The sequence below is a fragment of the Ptychodera flava genome, chromosome 8 (genome assembly GCF_041260155.1).
Source record: "Ptychodera flava strain L36383 chromosome 8, AS_Pfla_20210202, whole genome shotgun sequence".
Lineage (NCBI taxonomy): Eukaryota > Metazoa > Hemichordata > Enteropneusta > Ptychoderidae > Ptychodera > Ptychodera flava.
The window spans coordinates 16980189-17002295 of NC_091935.1; the positions used below are offsets into that span (position 1 = coordinate 16980189).

A 22107-nucleotide genomic window follows, 5' to 3' on the forward strand; every position below is an offset into this window, starting at 1 on the left:
GAGCTTTTGAAAAGCAGAAATTAAAATGGTGTTATTTGGTGGCACTTGGGGAGTATTTTTTCAGACTTTTTTCATATAAAAAAACTCAAAGGAAAAGAAATCTGAGACAGTGTTGCATAACTTTTATTCCAGTTCACTGATTTCAATGAAGATTACATTTTTTGAAAACGAAAACATAGCGACAGACATACATTTATCTTGTTCACCCATTCTTACATTCATCATTGCAATAAAATGCTGTGAAAAAAATGAACCTGATGTGGCCTGCGTCTGTTCACCTTGATCTTAAAAGGCAAATTTAACTTTCTGTCTTGACAATTATACCATAGTTTTAATGTTTTACCTAGTGTACCTGCTTGGTTTGTACGCATGAAACAAGTAGAAAACAGGCTCTATAATTTTATAATTTTCAAGTGATCAGAATACAAAAGTCCTGAAAAGATAAGATGATCACAACTTCCAGTATAAGGGATACAGTCACTCTAAATGTATACAATAAAATTAAGAATGTGCCTGAAGGATTTACTAAAAATACAGAAAGTTGCTTCCTGTCGGTAAAATCTAAAAAAAAATCAAGATTTTAAAGACTTTTGCAGAGTTTTTTAAGCATTTGTATTCTTATTTATTTTTTTTTAATTTTGCAAACTAGTTTCAAGATTTTTTCCCTAACTTTCTGCTCTGAAATTGTTTTTACGTTGACACCCCCTCCCTAGATCTAGTGGTCCGTCCCTAAGTCGACGATGTGGACGTTTTGTCTACCTGTTTCAGCATACTTTTCATTGGACGCTACTTTAATATGTACCGTGTTTTATTATTTTATTTCTCTTTATTTCTTTGAGAATCCAGTGCTACGAGGCGCCAAATGTAAAAAATTAATTTACACAATCAAGCTTTTTTAGAGATAGAAAAGGTGGAAAATGTATATAGAGAGAGGAATTATATATATATATATATATATATATATATATATATATATATATATATATATATACATATATACATATATATGTGTGCGTGTGTATACACACACACACAGATACATTGCCCCACACATATGTTTGCGTATGCATACATGTACATACATACATATAGTAAAAAATACGCGCACGCATATAGCGTATTCATTCTTACATGTAGAATACATACATACACACATACATAATAAGTACGCACATACATACATACATACATACATACATACATACATACATACATACATACATACATACATAGACTATAGAGCCTGGACAAGGGTCGAGCCTCGACGCGAAAAAAATTATATACATAGAACCTCGTTCTGACTTACTGATACAGCTGGACCTCGTTCTGACTTACTGATAGAGCTGCAAAATTTTATATACATTGAACCTCGTTCTGACTTACTGATAGAGCTGCAAAATTTTATATACATAGAACCTCGTCCTGACTTACTGATAGAGCTGCAAAATTTTATATACATAGAACCTCGTTCTGACTTACTGATACAGCTGGACCTCGTTCTGACTTACTGATAGAGCTGCAAAATTTTATATACATAGAACCTCGTCCTGACTTACTGATAGAGCTGCAAAATTTTATATACATAGAACCTCGTCCTGACTTACTGATACAGCTGCAAAATTTACAATACATAGCACCTCGTTCTGAATACTCAGACTCGATGGGGAAATTTTACATACAGCACGCTGGGAAGTTTTATACACAGACTCGATGGGGAAATTTTACATACAGCTAGCTGGGAAGTTTTATACACAGACTCGATGGGGAAATTTTACATACAGCTAGCTGGGAAGTTTTATACACAGACTCGATAAGAAAATTTTACATACATCTAGCTGGGAAGTGTTATACACAGACTCGATGGGGAAATTTTACATACAGCTAGCTGGGAAGTTTTATACACAGACTGGATGGGGAAATTTTACATACAGCTAGCTGGGAAGTGTTATACACAGACTCGATGGGAAACTTTTACATACAGACTCGTCTTGGATTATTAAAGTGTACTAGTGATGCTTGTGCTCAGAAAGCGTGATTGAACTCGGTAGGCCTCTCGCGCCGCGCTGGGAAAACACAGTATCGTCCGCAGGGCCATGGTCTAAGAAGGTACCATGGCAGGGCTGAGAATGACCCAGGCTAGGTGCAATTATTGTAGCCCATATGCCTGCGCTGGCTTTTCTGACCTGTTTTCTTTGCAGTGCTGGCCTGTAGCGGCTGCTGCTTCACAGCAACAAGTTAGGAAAAGACCGCGCACAGCCCGGCCAGCCGCCGGCCGTGAGCTGCCTTTTTTGTGGCTAGACCCTGGCAAGACTAAAGCTAATACACGCATAGTGCTAGCGCTTATGCTATTCAAGTGCATTTGAAACTTTCCGGTTTATTTTGTGCTAGCGACAACAATGACCGTGGTATTGCTATCACGAGAGATCACCACTGATCTGGGCTGTTCCTAGAAGAAAGGACATGCGCTAGGCGTCGACCACACAGTGCTCGTTCACTGCAGGTCACTGCAGTCGGCTGTGCAACCTACTTTTGCGGTCTACAGAGTGAAGAGAATAAAGACAAAAATTTTATTTGGAAATTTTGGTGCAATAAACCCATGCACTATGATGGATGAATGCAAATTTGTGTAACAAGACAGCAATTCTTGGTCTTGGGCTTTCTCGGGGCATTCGACGCGAGGAGAACGGCGGTACACAGAGCAGGGTGCTTGGGTGTGTTTACGAGAATTAGAAATGATCAGACATTCCAATTCACCAGTCAATCAGCGACGCTCAGCCGATAGAGTATATGAGATTCATTGAACATGGCATGGAGGTAGAAAGAGATCTCTTGCGACCACCATGCCGTCTTTCATGAATCTCATATACTCTGTCGGTTGAGCGTCGCTGATTTACTGCTGTTTTGAGTGTCTGATCTTTTCTAATTCTCGTAAACACAACCGTTGTATTAGGGACTGGTCAGTTTCTTTGGCCTAGGGGGGCGTTGGATTATTTTTTGCCGACGTTCAAAAAGTAGCTGAACCCCCCCCATTCCAACTTTCGAAAACAGGGTGACCCCACATTCCAACTTTTCAAAACAGGGTGACCCCCCCCCCCTCTGTGAAACAAAGGTAAAACAAAAGGTGGAATATAAATTGAATAATTCAGTATATATATATATTATATATATATATATATATATATATATATATATATATATATATATATATATATAATTTTTAGGGGTATATTTTCAACAATCAGTCATTCTGTGTTTTAATGAAATTGGTGTCATGTCAGTTGTAAGATAGGAACTTAAAAGTGTCAATTCTAAAGCTTGAGTACAGTATTTTGAACGAGCTGTATGTATTCCAACTCTCTTTATGCATAAGCAGATGTCAAGAACTATTGTAAGGAAAATGTGATTGAAATATTAGTGCATGTTTCTTTCTTATACTAAATTCTCATAGAGAAAACAGAAAAGTATCAGGAACTTGCCATGCTTTTCATATGAAGGGCATGCTGAAAAATATGTTTGATATTTTAAAGAAATGCGCCCAAGGGCGCGCAAAAAATGAAACTCAATGCTGGATTTGTGGCTGGCACAATGCATTTTATGCAAGTATGAGCCCTTGTTGAACTTGAAAAACACACTGACCCCCCCTATTGGGCATTTCAAAAACATGGTGACCACCCCCATCACCAACGCCAAAAACAGGGTGACCCCCATGAATCCACCGGCCCCCTGGCTGAAGCAACTGACCAGTCCCTTAGCTACATGCTCGCGTGTACCTCCATGCTCCTTGTGTCAAATGACCCGAGGAAAGTCCAAGACCAAGAATTGCTGTCTTTTTACTCAAATTTATCTTCATCCATCATTGTGCATGGGTTTATTCGCTCAAGATTTCAGTATTAATTTTTTGTCTTTATTCTCGTAACTGTGCAGACCGCGAAAGTTCGTTGCACAGCTGACGGACTGCAGCGGTCTCAGTGAACGATAGTGTATGGATGACGCCGTTGTATGGTTGACGAGTAGCCCTGCGTACAGATCTGTGTGTTCCCGGCGTTATACGGCCTCCACCACAGCCGGGAACACACAGACATGTACACGGGGCTAGGCTACGAGCAGCCCAGATCAGTGGTGATCTCACCTGATAGCAATACCACGATCATTGTTGTGGCTAGCTTACTAGATCAAAATAAACCGGAAAGTTAAAATGCACTTGAATAGCACAAGCGCCAGCACTATGCGTGTATTAGCTTTCGTCTTGCCAGGGTCTAGCCGCGTACAATACCGGGCAGAGTTCAATCACGCTTTCTGAGCACAAGCATCACTAGGTATTACACTTAATCCAAGACGAGTCTGTATGTAAAAGTTTCCCACGGAGTCTGTGTATAAAACTTCCCAGCTAGCTGTATGTAAAATTTTCTTATCGAGTCTGTGTATAAAACTTCCCAGCTAGCTGTATGTAAAATTTCCCCATCGAGTCTGTGTATAAAACTTCCCAGCGTGCTGTATGTAAAATTTCCCCATCGAATCTGTGTATAAAACTTCCCAGCGTGCTGTATGTAAAATTTCCCCATCGAGTCTGAGTATTCAGAACGAGGTTCTATGTATATAAATTTTTGCAGCTGTATCAGTAAGTCAGGACGAGGTTCTATGTATATAAAATTTTGCAGCTCTATCAGTAAGTCAGGACGAGGTTCTATGTATATAAAATTTTGCAGCTCTATCAGTAAGTCAGAACGAGGTCCAGCTGTATCAGTAAGTCAGAACGAGGTTCTATGTATATAAAATTTTGCAGCTCTATCAGTAAGTCAGGACGAGGTTCTATGTATATAAAATTTTGCAGCTCTATCAGTAAGTCAGAACGAGGTTCAATGTATATAAAATTTTGCAGCTCTATCAGTAAGTCAGAACGAGGTCCAGCTGTATCAGTAAGTCAGAACGAGGTTCTATGTATATAATTTTTTTCGCGTCGAGGCTCGACCCTTGTCCAGGCTCTATAGTCTATGTATGTATGTATGTATGTATGTATGTATGTATGTATGTATGTATGTATGTATGTATGTATGTATGTGCGTACTTATTATGTATGTGTGTATGTATGTATTCTACATGTAAGAATGAATACGCTATATGCGTGCGCGTATTTTTTTCTATATGTATGTATATGTATGCATACGCAAACATATGTGTGGGGCAACGTATCTGTATGTGTGTGTATACACACGCACACATATATATGTATATATGTATGTATATATATATATATATATATATATATATATATATATATATATATAATTCCTCTCTCTCTATACATTTTCCACCTTTTCTATCTCTAAAAAAAGCTTGATTGTGTAAATTAATTTTTTTACATTTGGCGCCTCGTACAGTGCAGCATGGATGGGCTGGATTTCCCCGTTGGTATTGCACTACAGAATTTATGTTTCGCTACTACCATCGAACGGATGTAGCGGCCAGGTGGCTGTCGAAAAGACACATTGGATGGCAGCGGTCCGATTCGACCTGATGTGGTTTCGCAGATATTTTCTCGGATCTAAATCACAATGTTAGTGCTGGGATGCTAGCGTTATGTGAGAACCAAGTCATGGATAAAGATGTTGCGATTGACACTCATGGTAATTGAAATATTGGCAAGGGTGCGTTGGATCGAACGGACGGGTTTATTTTCTTGGTTACTGCACGGTCCTTGTTGGCTATGGATAGCAAGGAGGGTTTTATGGCCAGGTAGTGACCAACGTCAACTCTGGCATCACAGCAACATTGACAGGTTCACGTTCCCGGTCCTTTATTCCGGTCCTTTATCGAGTGATGGTATGGGTAAGAATTTGGATGCGTTGAAGTAACAGAGTGTGGTCGAAAGAAGAATCTTTCGGAAAATCATGGTTCTCATGCGTCAGTGAAGTGTTGGGGAAAAATCACGGGAGAGCGAGCGCGCGGAATGTGATTTTGCAAAAATGAGTGCGTTGCGTCGTTGATAATGTACGGGTTGCTAAGGATGTGTTGCGTTGGTATTATACACGTAATAACCTTTGACCACAAGGAGGCAGTTGTTCGCACCAGTCACGTAGAGACAACAAGCCCATCTTCGAATAGCTCAAGGGAGGCAGATTGTCTGGTTAATGGTTTACAGGTATCGGACGAAGTCGTAGTAAATGGTAATCGCATATCTCCCCGAATAACACGGTGGGGTCTTTCTTAGGGAGCGTTCAGTAATTATGGCCGGGAGTCGGGCCGGCAAATTCTTCCTGTGCATCGATCAAAATAAGTGAACCCCCTTCCCATTGCACCAAAAAATTGATGACCCCCCCTTTTAAGATGACAAAAATTTCATGAAACCCCCCATTGATTGAGCAAGGCTGCAAACACAAATTGGGCGATAGAAACCAAAAAAATATTCTTAGATTTTTTCAAATTACCCCCGCAGTGTGTTCACGTTCAAGTTTCCCCTTCTGACTTGCTATAATTTTGAAATTCCCCCTCAAAAGGATTGGACAAATTTCAGGTTGATCGCAATTTCTTTGCACAAGCGTGTGTGTACAAAATTTTGATACTTGGATTTAATTAATAATCAGCTGTTGATAATGTTGATTCACTATATATGGTATTCTATGAGAAAACTATGTAAAACTTTCTCAATACAAAAGTAGCAATATCCCTGCATTTATAGACATTTGATAATTGGCATAACTGTACGTAATTGGAATTTGACGTCGGAATTTCAGAGAAAATATTCATCCACTATACATGGGAGTCTATGATAAAACTCTGAAGAATTTTTTTCCAATCAAAAATTTCCTACACTTGTGCATATACAGACGTTGGATAATTAACATAATTGTACTTGATTAGAATATGATGGTTACAGGTGCATCATGTGTACAAGAAATTTGATTTGGGAATTTCAGTGTTCATCCACTATATATGGAAGTCTGTGAAGAAACTATGAATAATTTTTTTCCATTCAAAACAAGCTACATCTGTGTATTTATAGACGTTTGATAAGTAATTTTAATGAACTTGATTAGACTAGGGTGGTTGCAAGTAGATGTGTGTGCAAAAAATTTGATTTTGGAATTTCACCGAAATGTTAATTCAATATACATTGGACTCGTCTCTGAGAAAACTAATAATAATTTTTTTTACAATGCTAAACTAACTTAATCTGTGTTTTATAGGTGTTTGACAATTGATACAAATGTACTTGATTCAAATAGGGTATTTGAAAGTTCAGATGTGGACAACAACTATGATATTGGAATTTCACCTATAAGTAAATTTTCACTTTTCATGGTACTAGTAGCCTACAGCTAAGAGTTAAATCTTTTCCCTGACAAAACTTGTTATATTTCTAATATGTATATATAAGTGAAATGAATTGCTCATTGCCCTCAGTGAGCTCGATTTACAATAAGGCAAGCCTCAGAGTTACTAAGGCAAGATGTTCATATGACAGATATTTATACTTTTGTTCAGATTTACGGTTTAATAACTCTAGAGAATGAAATCATGCAGCGAATCATTTTTATCTCCCAGAATATTTGAGAACACTGAAACTGTTTTTGACGGGATGGATACTTATGAAAATTAAGTGACCCTCCTGTGCTGTTTGAAAATACATGACCCTCCCCCTTTGCGGTTTTCACATTTAAGGTGACACCACCCCGGCCATAATAGCTGAACGCTATAATAATGGCTGAACATATATTAGTAAGATTTTACTTTGAATGACAAGAGCGTCCTCACTCCTTCAAGAACCGTTGATGTCCAAAAATCGCCCATTTCTAATCCAAAATGTGAGATCTGTGTCTCTCTCAAGAATGATGAATGTTGTTGACGGAGACATAAGCTTATTAGTCGAATTTTCGACTTTGGCTCAGAAATAGTCTGTATGCTATGATCGTATACGTGCTAAAACAAACACGAAATCTTATCCGTTTGCAAGCGTAAAATCGTTTCAATTGTACATTATTTATCTTATATTGTGAATATATCGTTTTGATTTGGCTCAGGCTTCTTAAGTTGGAGATTCGGACCCACTGAATTTGACTAGGTTGGGGGTAGCTGTGAATGCGCAAGCGGTGCTGTGGCGTATCGATCACGCTTCTGTCGTGGTAAGCCTAAATTCAGGAGCCACGCACTGAGCTGCGTATCGGCGTGCCAAATTTCACGGGCCACGATTTACGATCTGCAGTTTAAGCTACAAACAGATGATTCGGCCACATGTTGATGATTGACAACGATATCTTATCTCAATTATCATTTGACGCAGTTTCACTTCATCTGACGATGGGTTTAAAAGACACGCAGTTGACCCTCAAGTTGTCACCTTTTGAACTTCTCAGACATGCAGTCACTACAAACCTATGCTGGTATATGTATTTCACGTTTCCGGCCAGGTACTGACTACAGCCGCCTTGATGTTGAAGTACCATTTGACGTCATTGTTTATCAACTGAAATAAAGGTGTATTTTTTCCGATCTAGACCTACATGATTTTACGTCAATTAAAAACAGATCCAACACAATTATAAAAAATTGAAATTTTCGCAAAATAAATTCGGGGGATGCGTTTGAATCCTACATGAGTCATTTTTTCCAAGCTCCGGAAATTTAGTAATTGGCGGTCCTACTGTCCGATTATATATGCAGTCGCTGGTAAGGGAACACGGAACTCTGTCTCCTTATTTGTTTTTGTTTGTTCGTTTGTTTGTTTGTTTGTTTGTTTGTTTGTTTATGCGTATTTGTTTATTTGTTGCGTATGATTATTCTAAATACAATAAAGAACCAATAAAGTGTTGTATTTGCGCTCATGTTTGTCAAAAAAGAACTGTGTGTATATTGTTTTTTTTGTTTGCTTGCAATTGTTGTCAAAAATGACTTAAATAATAAAATTACTTTTAAAAGTTTATAATACAGTCCCACACTTGAAATAAAGCATACCCCTTCTCTGCCGTAAGGAGTATGTGTATCCATCATTCTTTCTGAATACTCCCCCTTGTTGGACGTGCGTTCACTTACGCCCCCTCTGTTCCAACACTTGGTCAGCTAATGTCACTTTCTAGCCCCCTCCCCCAACTTTGCTTCACCCGAAAAAGAAACTAACCAGTCGAAAATAGTGAATATGATTTAAAGAAAGTGAAAATTCATTTTATTCTTGAATAACCATGCTGGCTGGATAACAGTCTACGCAGGACAAACATAGTCCGTGGAAATGCAACTTACCATACCTCGCCCCTTTCAGAAGTGGAACACAAAGTCTTGGCACGCAACTTTTCATGACGTCCGTCTTTGGTGATACAAAATCACAACCGCTACCTTGAAGACGAAGATTACTTTACCTAACAGTACTACCCTGTAAGTTACTGTATATCTACATTTTATCACCATACGCAAATGAGAATAAATGATAAACAGGCTATTTATCTCAAAGTTAATTTCACGAAATAAATAATCTCGTTACACATCATTTAATACAAGTTGTGTATCATCAATTTGAAACACTGATGTTTACAGAGATTGAAGTATTTTTGTATCTAAAGCTGACGGTACACTTATGTGCCTAGCCCACGACATGAACAGTTATTTTACACCTTGTTTAGAAATGGTTTCTGAAACCAAAAATCAGCTTAGACAACTTAAATGTTTAAGGGCATGGATGAAGATATATCTGAGCATCTCCTCGTGGCTGACAATTGACTGGAAAAGACAGGCTTTGTCTATGAAAGTATTACATTGTTCTACCAGTGCTTGCATACATGTATATCTCCCGGTTGCAGAAAGAAGTCGTCTCAACAGTCAACGTCTCGAACCAGAGTCCCAAGGAAAATTTTCTAGAACAAAAGTTTAACAAATAACGACAAAAATCAGCTTAGGAAATTAAACATTGCTTCTAAATTTATTGGAATTAAAACCGACGAAAACACATTGGCACTCTTTTCTACCAATGTGAAATAATGAAATAATGATGAAAATCATAAACCAAAGGCGACCTAATTGACCATAAATCCATCTGCATTTAGGCAAGTCATGCATTATAATAAATGGATAACTTATACTTTGCAACACTTAACCCGGTTATTTAAACATGCGAAAGCTAACAAAACATGTACAGGGGTATACCATGTTTAACATGATAATGTAACCCAAACACGAAAGTTAATTCTTTTAGATATACTTGCCTCGTCACTCGTCATGACGTCATCTAACTCTCCTGTCAGAGCTTTTGCACTTGGACGGAGCTGTAGGGGTGCATGCCAACATTTCCGCATCACCGAAAACCTGTTTTAATGCAACCAGATAATTTTAGTCAGAGTACTGTGGAAAGTAGAGAAATGTACTTTTGGATTTCCTATTAATTGTCACACATTAGTGTTAAGCATCTTTTTTCTCCCCGTTACCTTTATGGCAAATGATAGCAGTCGGCCGCAAACGATCACGTGGAAGTAACAAACATATGCAGCTTACAGCGAACTTGGTCGATTAAGGCCGAACATTGGGGTTGCTTTTCTATTGTATAACAGAGAGAATAATCCAAGGCGAATACCAGTTGATCGTGAACTTTTCTTTGAAGAGAGTATGTCACAATAATGACCCTGAATTTGAAATGCTAAGGCAGATTTAAAAAACTCGTTGAAGGCCTGCATCGTGAATATCAAGTCACTCTAATAGTATGGGCCGTCCAACAATTCTGAGACACGTGTGTAGGATGCATTGTGTATTATTTACAGTACAGGGAAACGGATAGATCACGGACAGTCAATACGTTCTTTAACAGCTTTCCTTGCTAGAAGACGAATCAATCTGTTTTACTTTAATAAAATCGGTCATTATTTTCACCAGGCCACCGGAAATTATCGAATGTATCACTTCAATTGTTTATTTATTTCCATTAATTTATCATATCATTTACATGAACAATTTTCCGAACATACCATTTCTTTGAGCAGCCCTTTGGTCTCTCTAGTCTCTCACCATTCCTGAGAATTTTCATGAATTCATAGGACGATATGTTTCCGTAAGGCGTAGCCCCTACGAAAAATTATGTCAAAACATGCATGAATCCAAAACACAATATTTAATGGATAAGTTTACCGTATAATCATGTACATATGTGTGGTCTAAAAGTTATTTTCAAACTTGCAGTCACCTGTATACTTAGTGCATGCATTCATTAGAGTTGAGGCTCAATTAGATTATTCATTTCCATATATTATTTATTATTTATTAACATTTATTTATTAACATTTATTTCAAATTTGAAAGTTGAAGTGAATAAAGATCTCTCTCTCTCTCTCTCTCTCTCTCTCTCTCTCTCTCTCTCTCTCTCTCTCTCTCTCCTCTCTCTCTCTCTCTCTCTCTCTCTCTCTCTCTCTCTCTCTCTCTCTCTCGCCATTATTACGAGTACCAGGAAAAACTTACCCAAAGTAGCTATTTCCCACATCAAGACCCCAAAGGACCAGCTGTAAAATAGACGTATATGGCTAGTGTAAAACACGCAGTAAAGGTACCCATGTTACTAGCAAATAGAAGAAAATATACCATGCATAAAACAAACCGTACAATACACAACTAAAGCTATCTTTTGTATTAAACCGATCAGTACATGAATGTAGTCGTCAATCGATAATACTCTTTAGTAGTAACAATGCTTTAGGTTATGAAAACAATTCTTATTTGAGATATAAGCTTATCATCTTAGACTAATGAAAAAATTATAGTAATTTCTGTCACACAGTTAAGCTTATGGTGCTTAGATTTGTCGAGTGGTAGAAGTATAATTGGCGCCGTTCTCAATCTGAATGAACAGTTTATTTGAGCAAGATATAGCAGAACTCAAATTATATGACTTACATATCACTCTTGATTTTGAAAATCCCTCTTGTCACAAATTCAGGAGGCATCCATTTCAATGGCAATGGTCCCTGGCCTTCGGACTGAGGGAGGAGGCAAAAGAGGAGGGAAAGGTCATATTGTTTAGTGTTATCATTAATGTTTCATGTTGGAAAATATTGGTTATATATTCAGGACTCTAAGTTACATCCTATTCCAGTCGGATAGAATAAATCCATTACAATATTCAGAACAACAATAATGTAGCAAAAGATTACAGTTTTTTAACATTCTGTAAACTTGCCATAGGAATGTCGTTCAACCTCATTAAAATCACCAAGGATTTTTTCGAGAACAGATTCAATCTGTGTGCACACATGATCATTAATTTAAAGTCAATGTCAGGATCGAAACGGTTAGGAAGTTATCAGTTCTGGTGACCTTGGACTTGCATGATGATTTAAATTTTATGATAAGAGTGAGACCTTGGTAAACTTGGACCAGGACCGCGCTGGCGTAATACATCCACACGCAGGGTTTTATTGTTCATATTGATCATTTTGATTAGACGTCAAACCTCCACCTACTCAAGTCATCAATAAATTGTCAATGGTGAACTTCACTAGAACATTAAAAGGTAACCTCGCTCTAGGGTTAATGATATCCGGCAACATGTTTTAACTGCCAATCGCATCAAATTTTCTTTAAATTCTCTCTCTCCGATGTAACTTTGTAACTCAAGGAGAGAATAACTTTAAACTGTCTCGCTCTCCGATATGACTTGCAGCTCAAAGAGCGAATATCTCACCCATGGCACTTTGACATACTCTCCTGTATGGCATGCGAGTTCACGACTCAATCCAAAATCAGCCAGCTTTGCAACGTAGTCCTCAGTAATCAATACATTCCTAGCTGCGACGTCTCTGTGGACTATCTGAAATGATAAAATATGATATAAATGAACCAAAGAACCTGGTTTTGAAACCGACGGAATAATGGGTTATCCAAACAAATTGCTAAATTGCTGATGTAATGAATGAATGAATGAATGAATGAATGAATGAATGAATGAATTACAAGAAAAAACATGTAGCAAGTGTACACTTGCCTGCGAAGGGGTTATTCCCATTATATTATATCAAAATTTATGTTTATGGCATTTAATAGTTGTTTTCTCCATATTTCAGCTGGTAAAAAGGGGGAAGAGGAATAAAATATGAAGCGATTGTCATCAGACAGAAATTCAGCATTAAGCGCCAAGCACTTTATTGATATGGAAATTTGTACGACGCAGAAGACATAAGGTGACGGCGCTGATTGGCAAATCGAAAGCCAAATGTTGACAGTTCAACAAGCAATATTCTAAACTTTTGCAATGTTTAATCATTCGATTAGTTTAAACGACGATTTTTCCTGCTATCTTAACGATGTCTCTCTAAGCATCAAGCTTCCTTGCTGTTAAACAGTGGTAAGATTTTTTCCACGGCCAGCATGTACCCAGAACGTTTCTTTAGCGTGACTGATACACTGATATATTAAGATAGTCGTTCTTTTTCTCCAGTAGAAAGTTTCGGTCTTCTACATCGTTTACATGACGTCAGCTAATCACTCCTCGAGCCATCGGCTATCATGTAGGAACTTTGTGTACTCAATCTGTCTTAATTTTAAATCAGATCAAGAGATGACAACTTTTACATCTTTGCTCGGTTTTTTTGTCGTTATCGTTTGCGGAGATAGTCGAGGCGACTGTCAGCCAAAGAGATCGGAAAATGCCATGAAAGGGGAACGTCGATAGTTCTTAATCTGATTTTGATTAGATTGGTACTCAATATATTACGCCGGACCCTGGATATGGTTGTAATTAAAGTCAAAGCTACGAGACAAATACTCAACTATACATTGCATAAAATGTTTGCCGATTGTACACCAGTTTCATTGCCAGACTTGCCCTCATCTCATTTATATGTACATGTAATTCACGGAGCACTAACCGCTTTCTCTTCGAGGTACTGTAGAGCCAACGTGACGTCACATGTAAGTCTGACCAGTCTTTTGTCTTCCGTTTTTGACATTCTTTGAAAACTCAAGCTTTTAATGTACGCAAACATGTCACCCCGAGATGCATACTCCAGCACCATGTACTTCATATCTTTAAAGGTTGCCGATAAAAAACATTACAGTTACTTTAGTCAACAATAATTTATTTCTAAAACAACGTTTTAATTATACGTGTAAATTGTATAATGTTCATCGTTTTTTATAAATATTTAAAAAGGGAAACATACACAAAGAAAAAATGTTGGAACTCAAATACCAAACGAACAAACGTACTAAATAAACACACAAGAGTTTCTCTTAGATACATGACGACATCATCGGCCACTGCTAAATGAGGATTTAAAGTTATAACCTTAGTCTTAAGGTGGCGTTGCATGTAACATAGCATATGTTACTCAAAATAACTTTTTTCGCAAAGAATCATTCAATTTCAATTAATTTGTAAACACAAATTGAAATATTGGTTGGGTTCAACTTAAGCATGCCTAATAGTCGTACATTGAGTAAGAAGTGTAACTTTATGAAAATTTATACAAATCATCAATTTCTTTTTTCCTCTTTTTATCATTTAAAACAATGTAACTCAACTCTCGCTTGGTTAGATTTTTGTGTAATTTTTTCATTTTTACTTTTGAAATACTATATAACAAAACGACAGTTTTTTGGCAATGAAGTTCTTCTATTTTGAATAACAGTGATTTTATTTTTCCTTATCATGACTTTAATCTTTGAAACTATGACAAATAAGAATTAAACTAGAAAATGCAAGACAAAATTGTCGTTTTTCTTCATATACTCTAGTCGCAAATGAGATATTAAATTTAACAAAGTAGTATCAAAAGTTTGACGTACATTTTTGTCATTAATACAAAAATTAAAGGTTTTCCATGTACTCCTTCATTCTTCGAGTAAACTACTGCTACCATACTAAATTTTAGATTCTCTAGTTTATAAAATATATGGTATGAGGTGGTTTCCATGTCATCTCTGATAAGAATATTGCTCTGAAAATGTGCGTTAGTTATAAAAAATTGCAACGCCACATTAAAACACTACCAGATATCTGATTCATCTTCCCTTTATTCTCCCATGGCTACATGAAGACCTATTCGGAAATAAGCCAACACCTGGACTTTGACATCTATCAGCGAATATAAAATCAGTCTTCGATAGCTAAATATGTGGTCACAGTGAAAGAGCAGTGTAACCAATTTTCATTTACAGAACACCTGGGGTACTAACCACCTTTGGCGGCTCGGAAATTTTCGCACGGCCGATCCCACAGAAATTTTCTGGTGGTTTACGTAGATAGAAGTAATCGCATTCCTTTAAAACCGTAAAACAATGATAAATAAAACTGATCGTGAAACGGTAAGCAATCACTGTGTCTCTTACCTTTATTTAGAATAACACCCAGGAGTTTTATTATGTTAGAGTGATTATGCAAAGTGATAAGGCGAAGAATTTCCTCACAAAAGTTGGTGTGGCTGATGTAATCGTGCCTGCCTGCAAAAGAATGTAACATTGCTTTGAAAAATAATCGCAATCATACCAGTCCATAATCCAATAACACTAGGTCAGAATTCGTAAGACAATAGTTGTAAACATAGACACAAAACAGCACAGAACAGACAGTAAATAGACAGTACACAAGCAAAGTCAAATTCATGAAAGAAAGATATATGGACCTCTGGCCAAAAGACCAAGAAGGGATGACAGGTGTTTCGAATGTTACGTTACCCATGATTTATTGTATTTTTGACGCCTAATATACAAACTGTTTACTTTAAACGACAAAACGTATTTCACCCTCATCTTTATTGAGTAAACAATTTGTCAATGCTCTGTCGTAACGCTCGAGAGAGAGTAACAACTGATGCAAGATCGATGACATAATATAGTTAAAGCATGGCTACATTTAATTGTAATTCAAATGTCTACTACATAGACTCTGTACTTTGTTGTCATGAAAGCCTAGTCCAAAGGCATTCATATAGCTTCACGAGTGCATGTCTAGTGACATGCAGTGCACGTATGTGTTGATACATTCATCCACATACGCACATATACGTTCCCACAAATACGGGTAGACACATACATACATATACAAATATATACATACATGATACACACATATATATATATATCCCGAAGTGTGTATATATATATATATATATATATATATATATATATATATATATATATATATATATATATATATATATATATATATATATATATATATATATATATATATATATATATATTGCATGCAAATTAACCTACATACACATTAAAGTACTTACTTTCAATAATCATTTTAACCGCAACAGGACATGTTATCCTATTGGTTTTCAATCGTGCCGGCAAAACTCGAGAGAATTCCCCTTGTCCAAGAATCCCCTTGTCAAAGTGAACGGTTATGTCAGCTGAGTCAAGCAGCCAGTCTTTCATTGGTTTCAAATTATCCTAAAGTGTTTTGCATAAAAATGTATTGAGCACTAACAAGAGTATTTGTTAGAAAATTAACCATTAATATGCAATCATTTGCCTCTCGTAATGTGCATAAGGCATTACCATTTTCACTACCTTTTCTTATTCTTATTAAACCCTCAGCCCAAAGATTTTTTGCTCCAGCAATGCGACGATCAACATTTTCCAGAAACTTCATTGATTTTATCGATATCGTGAAATTCATACAGTTGCATCTACAAAAGCTAGTGGTTTTTCAATGAAATATAAATATCTTGCTAAACCACAACGATGTTCAAACTGCTATTTAGCTACCCTAAATATGCATTTATTGATCCATTTCTTCAATGTCAGTATACAAGTAAATTCTAAATACATTGACAGATACCTGTATAATATCATCGATTTCATGCCCAGTTGATATCTTGCGATACGGTTGTTTGGTCTCTTTCCCCCAATATTTGCGATACGCGATTACAAAGGTTGCAGTGATCAGGAAAAACGCCGCTGAAGATCCTACGACGACTTGAATGGTCTTTGAATCTGAATTCAACAATGATTCCGCCATCGCTGGATATTCTGTTGATTAAGAACAATTAAACATGACGCACACTTAACATAACTGTAATTCCAGTTTTCAGACCTGTCCGTATCAGTTGTAGCTACAATAGGTATCCGTTGGAAGCGGCTCGGTATTTATAAGGGTTCCTGAGATGATAATAATAATAATAATAATAATAATAATAATAATAATAATATAATAATAACAAGGCAGTATTGCTGAAGGCAATGAGTACTTGGGCCGTGATAGAGTAATTTTGAGGACAATATATACTACTATTCAAATATGGTCTTGAATTTCCTCCTTTCAATTAGGCATTTGATTAACTGGTTATTAAACGAAGCAATGGCATGACAACGGCAAAATATGTCTAGCAACTTTTGTGGAGTTTGAGGCAGGGGTTCTTTATTTATAGCAGGAATTGCTTAAACTCCTTAAATATTCAAATTACAGCAAATTTCTTTTGTTCTCGATGGTAGATGTCTAATATTTAGATGGGCATATTTAGATTTCTAGTTATCCCTATATACCAAAAATCGGACATCCAGCTCTATTGGCTTGCTCAGAATTAGATATGCGCATAATTAATGAGGTACAATATGTGGTGTCATAAGGTGTCCCATCATACCATTTATGAAGGGTGTAGCACTTGTGGTTACTGAGTTGTGGACAAATATATATATTTGAGGTCAAAGGTCATCGAGGTCACGTGACATTTTGTCAAATAATTGTATTGCTAAGTTATTCCTATATACCAAAAATCAGACCTCTAGCTCTATTGGCTCGCTCAAATTAGATATGCGCATAATTAATGAGGTACAATATGTGGTGTCATAAGGTGTCCCATCATACCAAATATGAAGGATGTAGCACTTGTGGTTACTGAGTTGTGGACAAATATATATATTTGAGGTCAAAGGTCATTGAGGTGACGTCACATTTTGTCATAATAATTGTATTGCTAAGTTATTCCTATATACCAAAAATCAGACCTCTAGCTCTATTGGCTCGCTCAAAATAAGATATGCACATAATTAATGAGGTACAATATATGGTGTCATAAGGTGTCCTTTCATACCAAATATGAAGGGTGTAGCACTTGTGGTTATTGAGTTGTGGACAAATATGTATATTTGAGGTCAAAGGTCATTGAGGTCACGTGAAGTTTTGTCAAACAAATTATATTGTTAACTTATCCCTATATACCAGAAATCAGACCTCTTGCTCTATTGGCTCGCTCATAATTAGATATGCACATAATTAATGGGGTACAATATGTGGCGTCATAAGGTGTCCCATCATACCAAATATGAAAGGTTTAGCACTTGTGGTTACTGAGTTATGGACAATAATGTATATTTGAGGTCAAAGGTCACCAAGGTCACATGATATTTTGTCAAAATGTCTGAGATATCTGCATGAACCGATGGACTCACTGATGGACTCATGGACGGATATGACCCAATCTATAAGCCCCCTGGACTTTATCCGTGGGGACAAAAAAACTGTGTCACTGCATCCTTTAGGCAATATGAATACGATGAGAAACTAAATTTTTATTTTTCTTGGCATCATACATGCGAGTCTATGGAGAACTGCCTTATACATGGGAGTCTATGGCATATGGAGGTGTAAACTAAAAAGTCCTCTAACACGGCCAAATTTGAAAGCATTGTGAAACAAATCGACGTGCATCTGTATGGGGTTTGGTACTAGGCGTGAACGGACGGACGGACGCACGGACATGACCAAACCTATAAGTCCCCTCGGACTTCGTCCATGGTGATTAAAAACAACGCAACAGTTATTACAGCTACACCGGCGGTAGGTTCATATCCAGAGCCCGTACGGTCTGCCGCCGTCGCTTGAAAACAATCTCATGCACCCGGCCATATGGGCAGCTGGCCGGATGCATGACTTCCCGGAGAAGGCGAGCTGTCACGTTCAAGCTCAGGATTATTTGTCGATCAAATTTCAGTAAATTTACCTTACCTAGATGAAATTTTGTCTATAGGTTGAAATTTCGCCGAAGTTTGACAAAATTACATCGATTTTTCAGGTTCATATGCGACATTTTTGAGTTTTGAGTGCAGACAGAAATAAGTTTTGAGGCAACATGACTGCGACCCCATGTTGACCCCTAGCCCTGCGTACGATGCTATGTGCTACAGCTAACACACAGCATCGTACGCAGGGCCAGCGAGAGAGTTGCCGACATCGACGGTTATTTACGAGAAGTGAATAAAAGACTGTCATTTTTGGAAGCGATCGAGTAGCTGAGGTAGGCTGGGATACGACTTGGGCCCAAGAACGCTGAATTTCGGCAGTAATTTGGCTTTTTACGTCAAGTCCCAAAATGGATTTGAAGTCACCGACCCAACGTACGATACTACGGGTCTTTGCAGGGCTGTGGTTAGCGGGGCGGTTAGCTGTAGCGGAACACACAGCATCGTACGCAGGGCTAGTTGACCCCCAAGTGAAAATGTGTTCGCGATCAAATCTTCCTATATTTTTTTCAGAATTTTCAACAAAATCATTGCTTCTTACATCTTTTGTAAAATATAAAATACTAAAATAAAACTGCGATGTGCCATGTCTCCAGGTTTCTAAAATATCGTTCGTTGACCGTTCGACGCAAACTTGTGACGCAGTTGAAATTCAATACTGACCGCCAAATAATCTTAATGAGACGAGATCAGTCTAGACATCCCAAATTATCCAACCATTCGCATTGGAGTTCAGCTCGCTCACTTAGAGTATCATAACATTTTTCGGCCTTTTTTTAGATCGACCCTAATATCTCCCATTTAGGAAATAAATACACAAGCTACCTCGACAAAACTTCGTGCACCATCCAAGACCAAACGCACTACAAATCTGTCTTGACGTCATCATCTCCTTACATGGTAATTGGCATACCGTATTTTTTAGCAAAGGGGACACAGAATACGTCGGAGTATTCAGTTTCAAAACGTATTACATTGTGTGATGTTGTCAAAAAAAAGTCATGTTACTGCAGTGGTATAAATTACAAAACACAAAAGTTCAAATCAGTTTATTTTGGACTGGCTTTACCCAACATTTCATATTGTTTCTTATGCCAGATTTGACCACGTGCTTACTGGCGACCCCTTTTCATGCAAATTTTGTGTCAAATGATGTGTTCCCCTGGAAAAACAAACGTACGATTTCTAAATGAAGGAGGCGAAATTTGCCCTCAAGACTCGAAACCACCCCTTTTATGGGTGTACCTAGCTATTTTTAACGAGCTTCTCGAATCTGCAGCTCTATTTCGAAATGATGGTCTGGTTTTCTCAGCTCAAGGATAAGTGTTCTCCATCGCTGTGGGCATTACTATTCTCAACCGGGGGTACAGTTTCCAGTCGTAATGTTTTTCATTGTGTCCGGGATATAAAACTTTCCTTTTCAAACTTTCTCTTTGATTAACACTAATCCACATCTTGTCAGTGATTAAACATGTTTCAAGTTTAAATGTTAAATTCTGGTCTCGAGCCCTCCTGTTCGACCAAACAAAAATACCCCTCCCACTTTGGCTCGTCCAGTGGGTGTAGCAAGGTCGTGCCATCGCCTAGGAAACGGAGGGTGCATTAATTGTTGCATTTCGATGCACATTTTGATTATATTCAGAAGATTTTGTGGCAAAAACTCAGATAGAGAAGCATTTATATTCACATCTCACTTATTCAAGACTGGCTGAGAGCAGCACTTCCATTCAGTTAACATCATTACGCCATTTATTATGCCAAGAAAGATGAAGCCAATACATTTTGCCCTCCCTGGTCTCAGCCAGAAATGGTTATACCTTACAGTTTTTTCCCACGGAATGAAAACAAATGTACTTGGGCTGAGGCCCAAGTACAATAATAATAGTTATTTATTTAAGGATCAGTGCATTAGTATCAAAATGAATACATATCAAAATGTCGTATTGTAAAAAAATAAACTAAACGATGAAAAAACGTACAAAGAAAAGCTATCAGTTGATTTAAGGTCATTATGTTAGGACTTGAATTTCTTATACACAAAATATACACAAATATATCGAGGCGCTGGCGTAGTATTCGGACAAACTGCTGGGACGAGTCAGGCTATTTAGAAGTGAGAGCTTCGAAGTGATGGTATCAAATTATTCTTTATAACTGGAAATATGACATCCACACAAAATCCACGTCAGAATAATTCAAATACGTGAGTATACGTCAATAGATAAATACCTTTGTATCGACATGAGACATGCCGACATATACGAGATGTATAGGACATATACAGACATGAAAATACATTTACACGCGCACAGAATGCGTACCTGTCCTGGCTGTTTTAGGAACAATGGTACAGATCCATGTAGACAGACAGACAGTCAAACCAGTAATTGATGAACTTCTGAATCAATGTAAATTTTATGATGATAGGATAACGTGTTACCTGAGGGAATACAAACACATTCCGTTACGTTGTCGCATTCGAAGGTCTCCCCGTAAGAGCAGATGCATGTAAATTCACAGAACTCTCCACAAGTCTGGTGTAAACACTGGCATGCACCGGTGATTGCGTCACAGCTCCCGTTGTTATGGCAGGAACAGTTGGATGCACACTTTTCACCATACTTCCCCTCTTCACAAACTGTAAGGTAAACAACCGTTATTTGTGACATGTAAGGGAAAAACAGTTACTGCAAAATTTTGAAATCTTCTATTATCATTGAATTTAACGAAATTAATTATCGTAATTGCAGGACCATTTGAAAATATAAATTGCTTACCAATGTTACATCTGTCGCCTCTCCAGCCCGGCAGACATTCACAACCACTGATACGATCGCATTGTCTGCTATTATCACAGTTGCAAATCTTGTTACACTGCTCACCGAAGAAGTTGTTGTTACATCCTGGAATCGACACGTGGAAACAAGATACACATAAAAGAGAAGGGGAAATATGAAGCACTAAAAATTGATCCATTTTTCTGAAGTATTAATGACTAACAATAAATTGAATCAAGATAAATGAATGATATATTGGATAGAATATCACTCATGACAATGATAACAGTTTCCATTTCGAATCTGACCCTGTAGTAAATCAGAATTTCTCTTTCCTGCCTGTAAATCTGTCGTTGCTGAACTGATGTATTACACAAGGACGAGCAAGTAAAAC

General features: G+C 37.4%; 1 protein-coding gene across 1 annotated transcript; it reads right to left on the reverse strand.

Annotated features, from left to right (window-relative positions):
• Window positions 1–9580: 9580 nt before the first annotated feature.
• LOC139137900 (tyrosine kinase receptor Cad96Ca-like) lies at window positions 9581–21827 on the reverse strand. The gene is made up of 12 exons (XM_070706158.1): window positions 21714–21827; window positions 21377–21574; window positions 16757–16947; window positions 16203–16365; window positions 15292–15402; window positions 13830–13987; window positions 12647–12772; window positions 11860–11942; window positions 11428–11468; window positions 10941–11037; window positions 10188–10287; window positions 9581–9839 (listed from the first exon to the last, which is right to left on the reverse strand). The coding sequence occupies exons 3-12, from the start codon at window positions 16934–16936 to the stop codon at window positions 9798–9800; spliced, it is 1101 nt and encodes a 366-aa protein (XP_070562259.1). The 5' UTR covers window positions 16937–16947; window positions 21377–21574; window positions 21714–21827; the 3' UTR covers window positions 9581–9797.
• Between the last annotated feature and the right edge of the window lie 280 nt (window positions 21828–22107).

Excerpts from the sequence above, each read along its gene's own strand:
- LOC139137900 (XM_070706158.1), bottom strand. The coding sequence starts at position 16,936 with ATGGCGGAATCATTGTTGAATTCAGATTCAAAGACCATTCAAGTCGTC. Across the intron at positions 11,038-11,427 it reads GTGGGAAATAGCTACTTTGG|GGGCTACGCCTTACGGAAAC; the intron begins GTAAGTTTTTCC and ends AATTTTTCGTAG. Across the intron at positions 9,840-10,187 it reads ACGTCATGACGAGTGACGAG|AAAATTTTCCTTGGGACTCT; the intron begins GCAAGTATATCT and ends CTTTTGTTCTAG.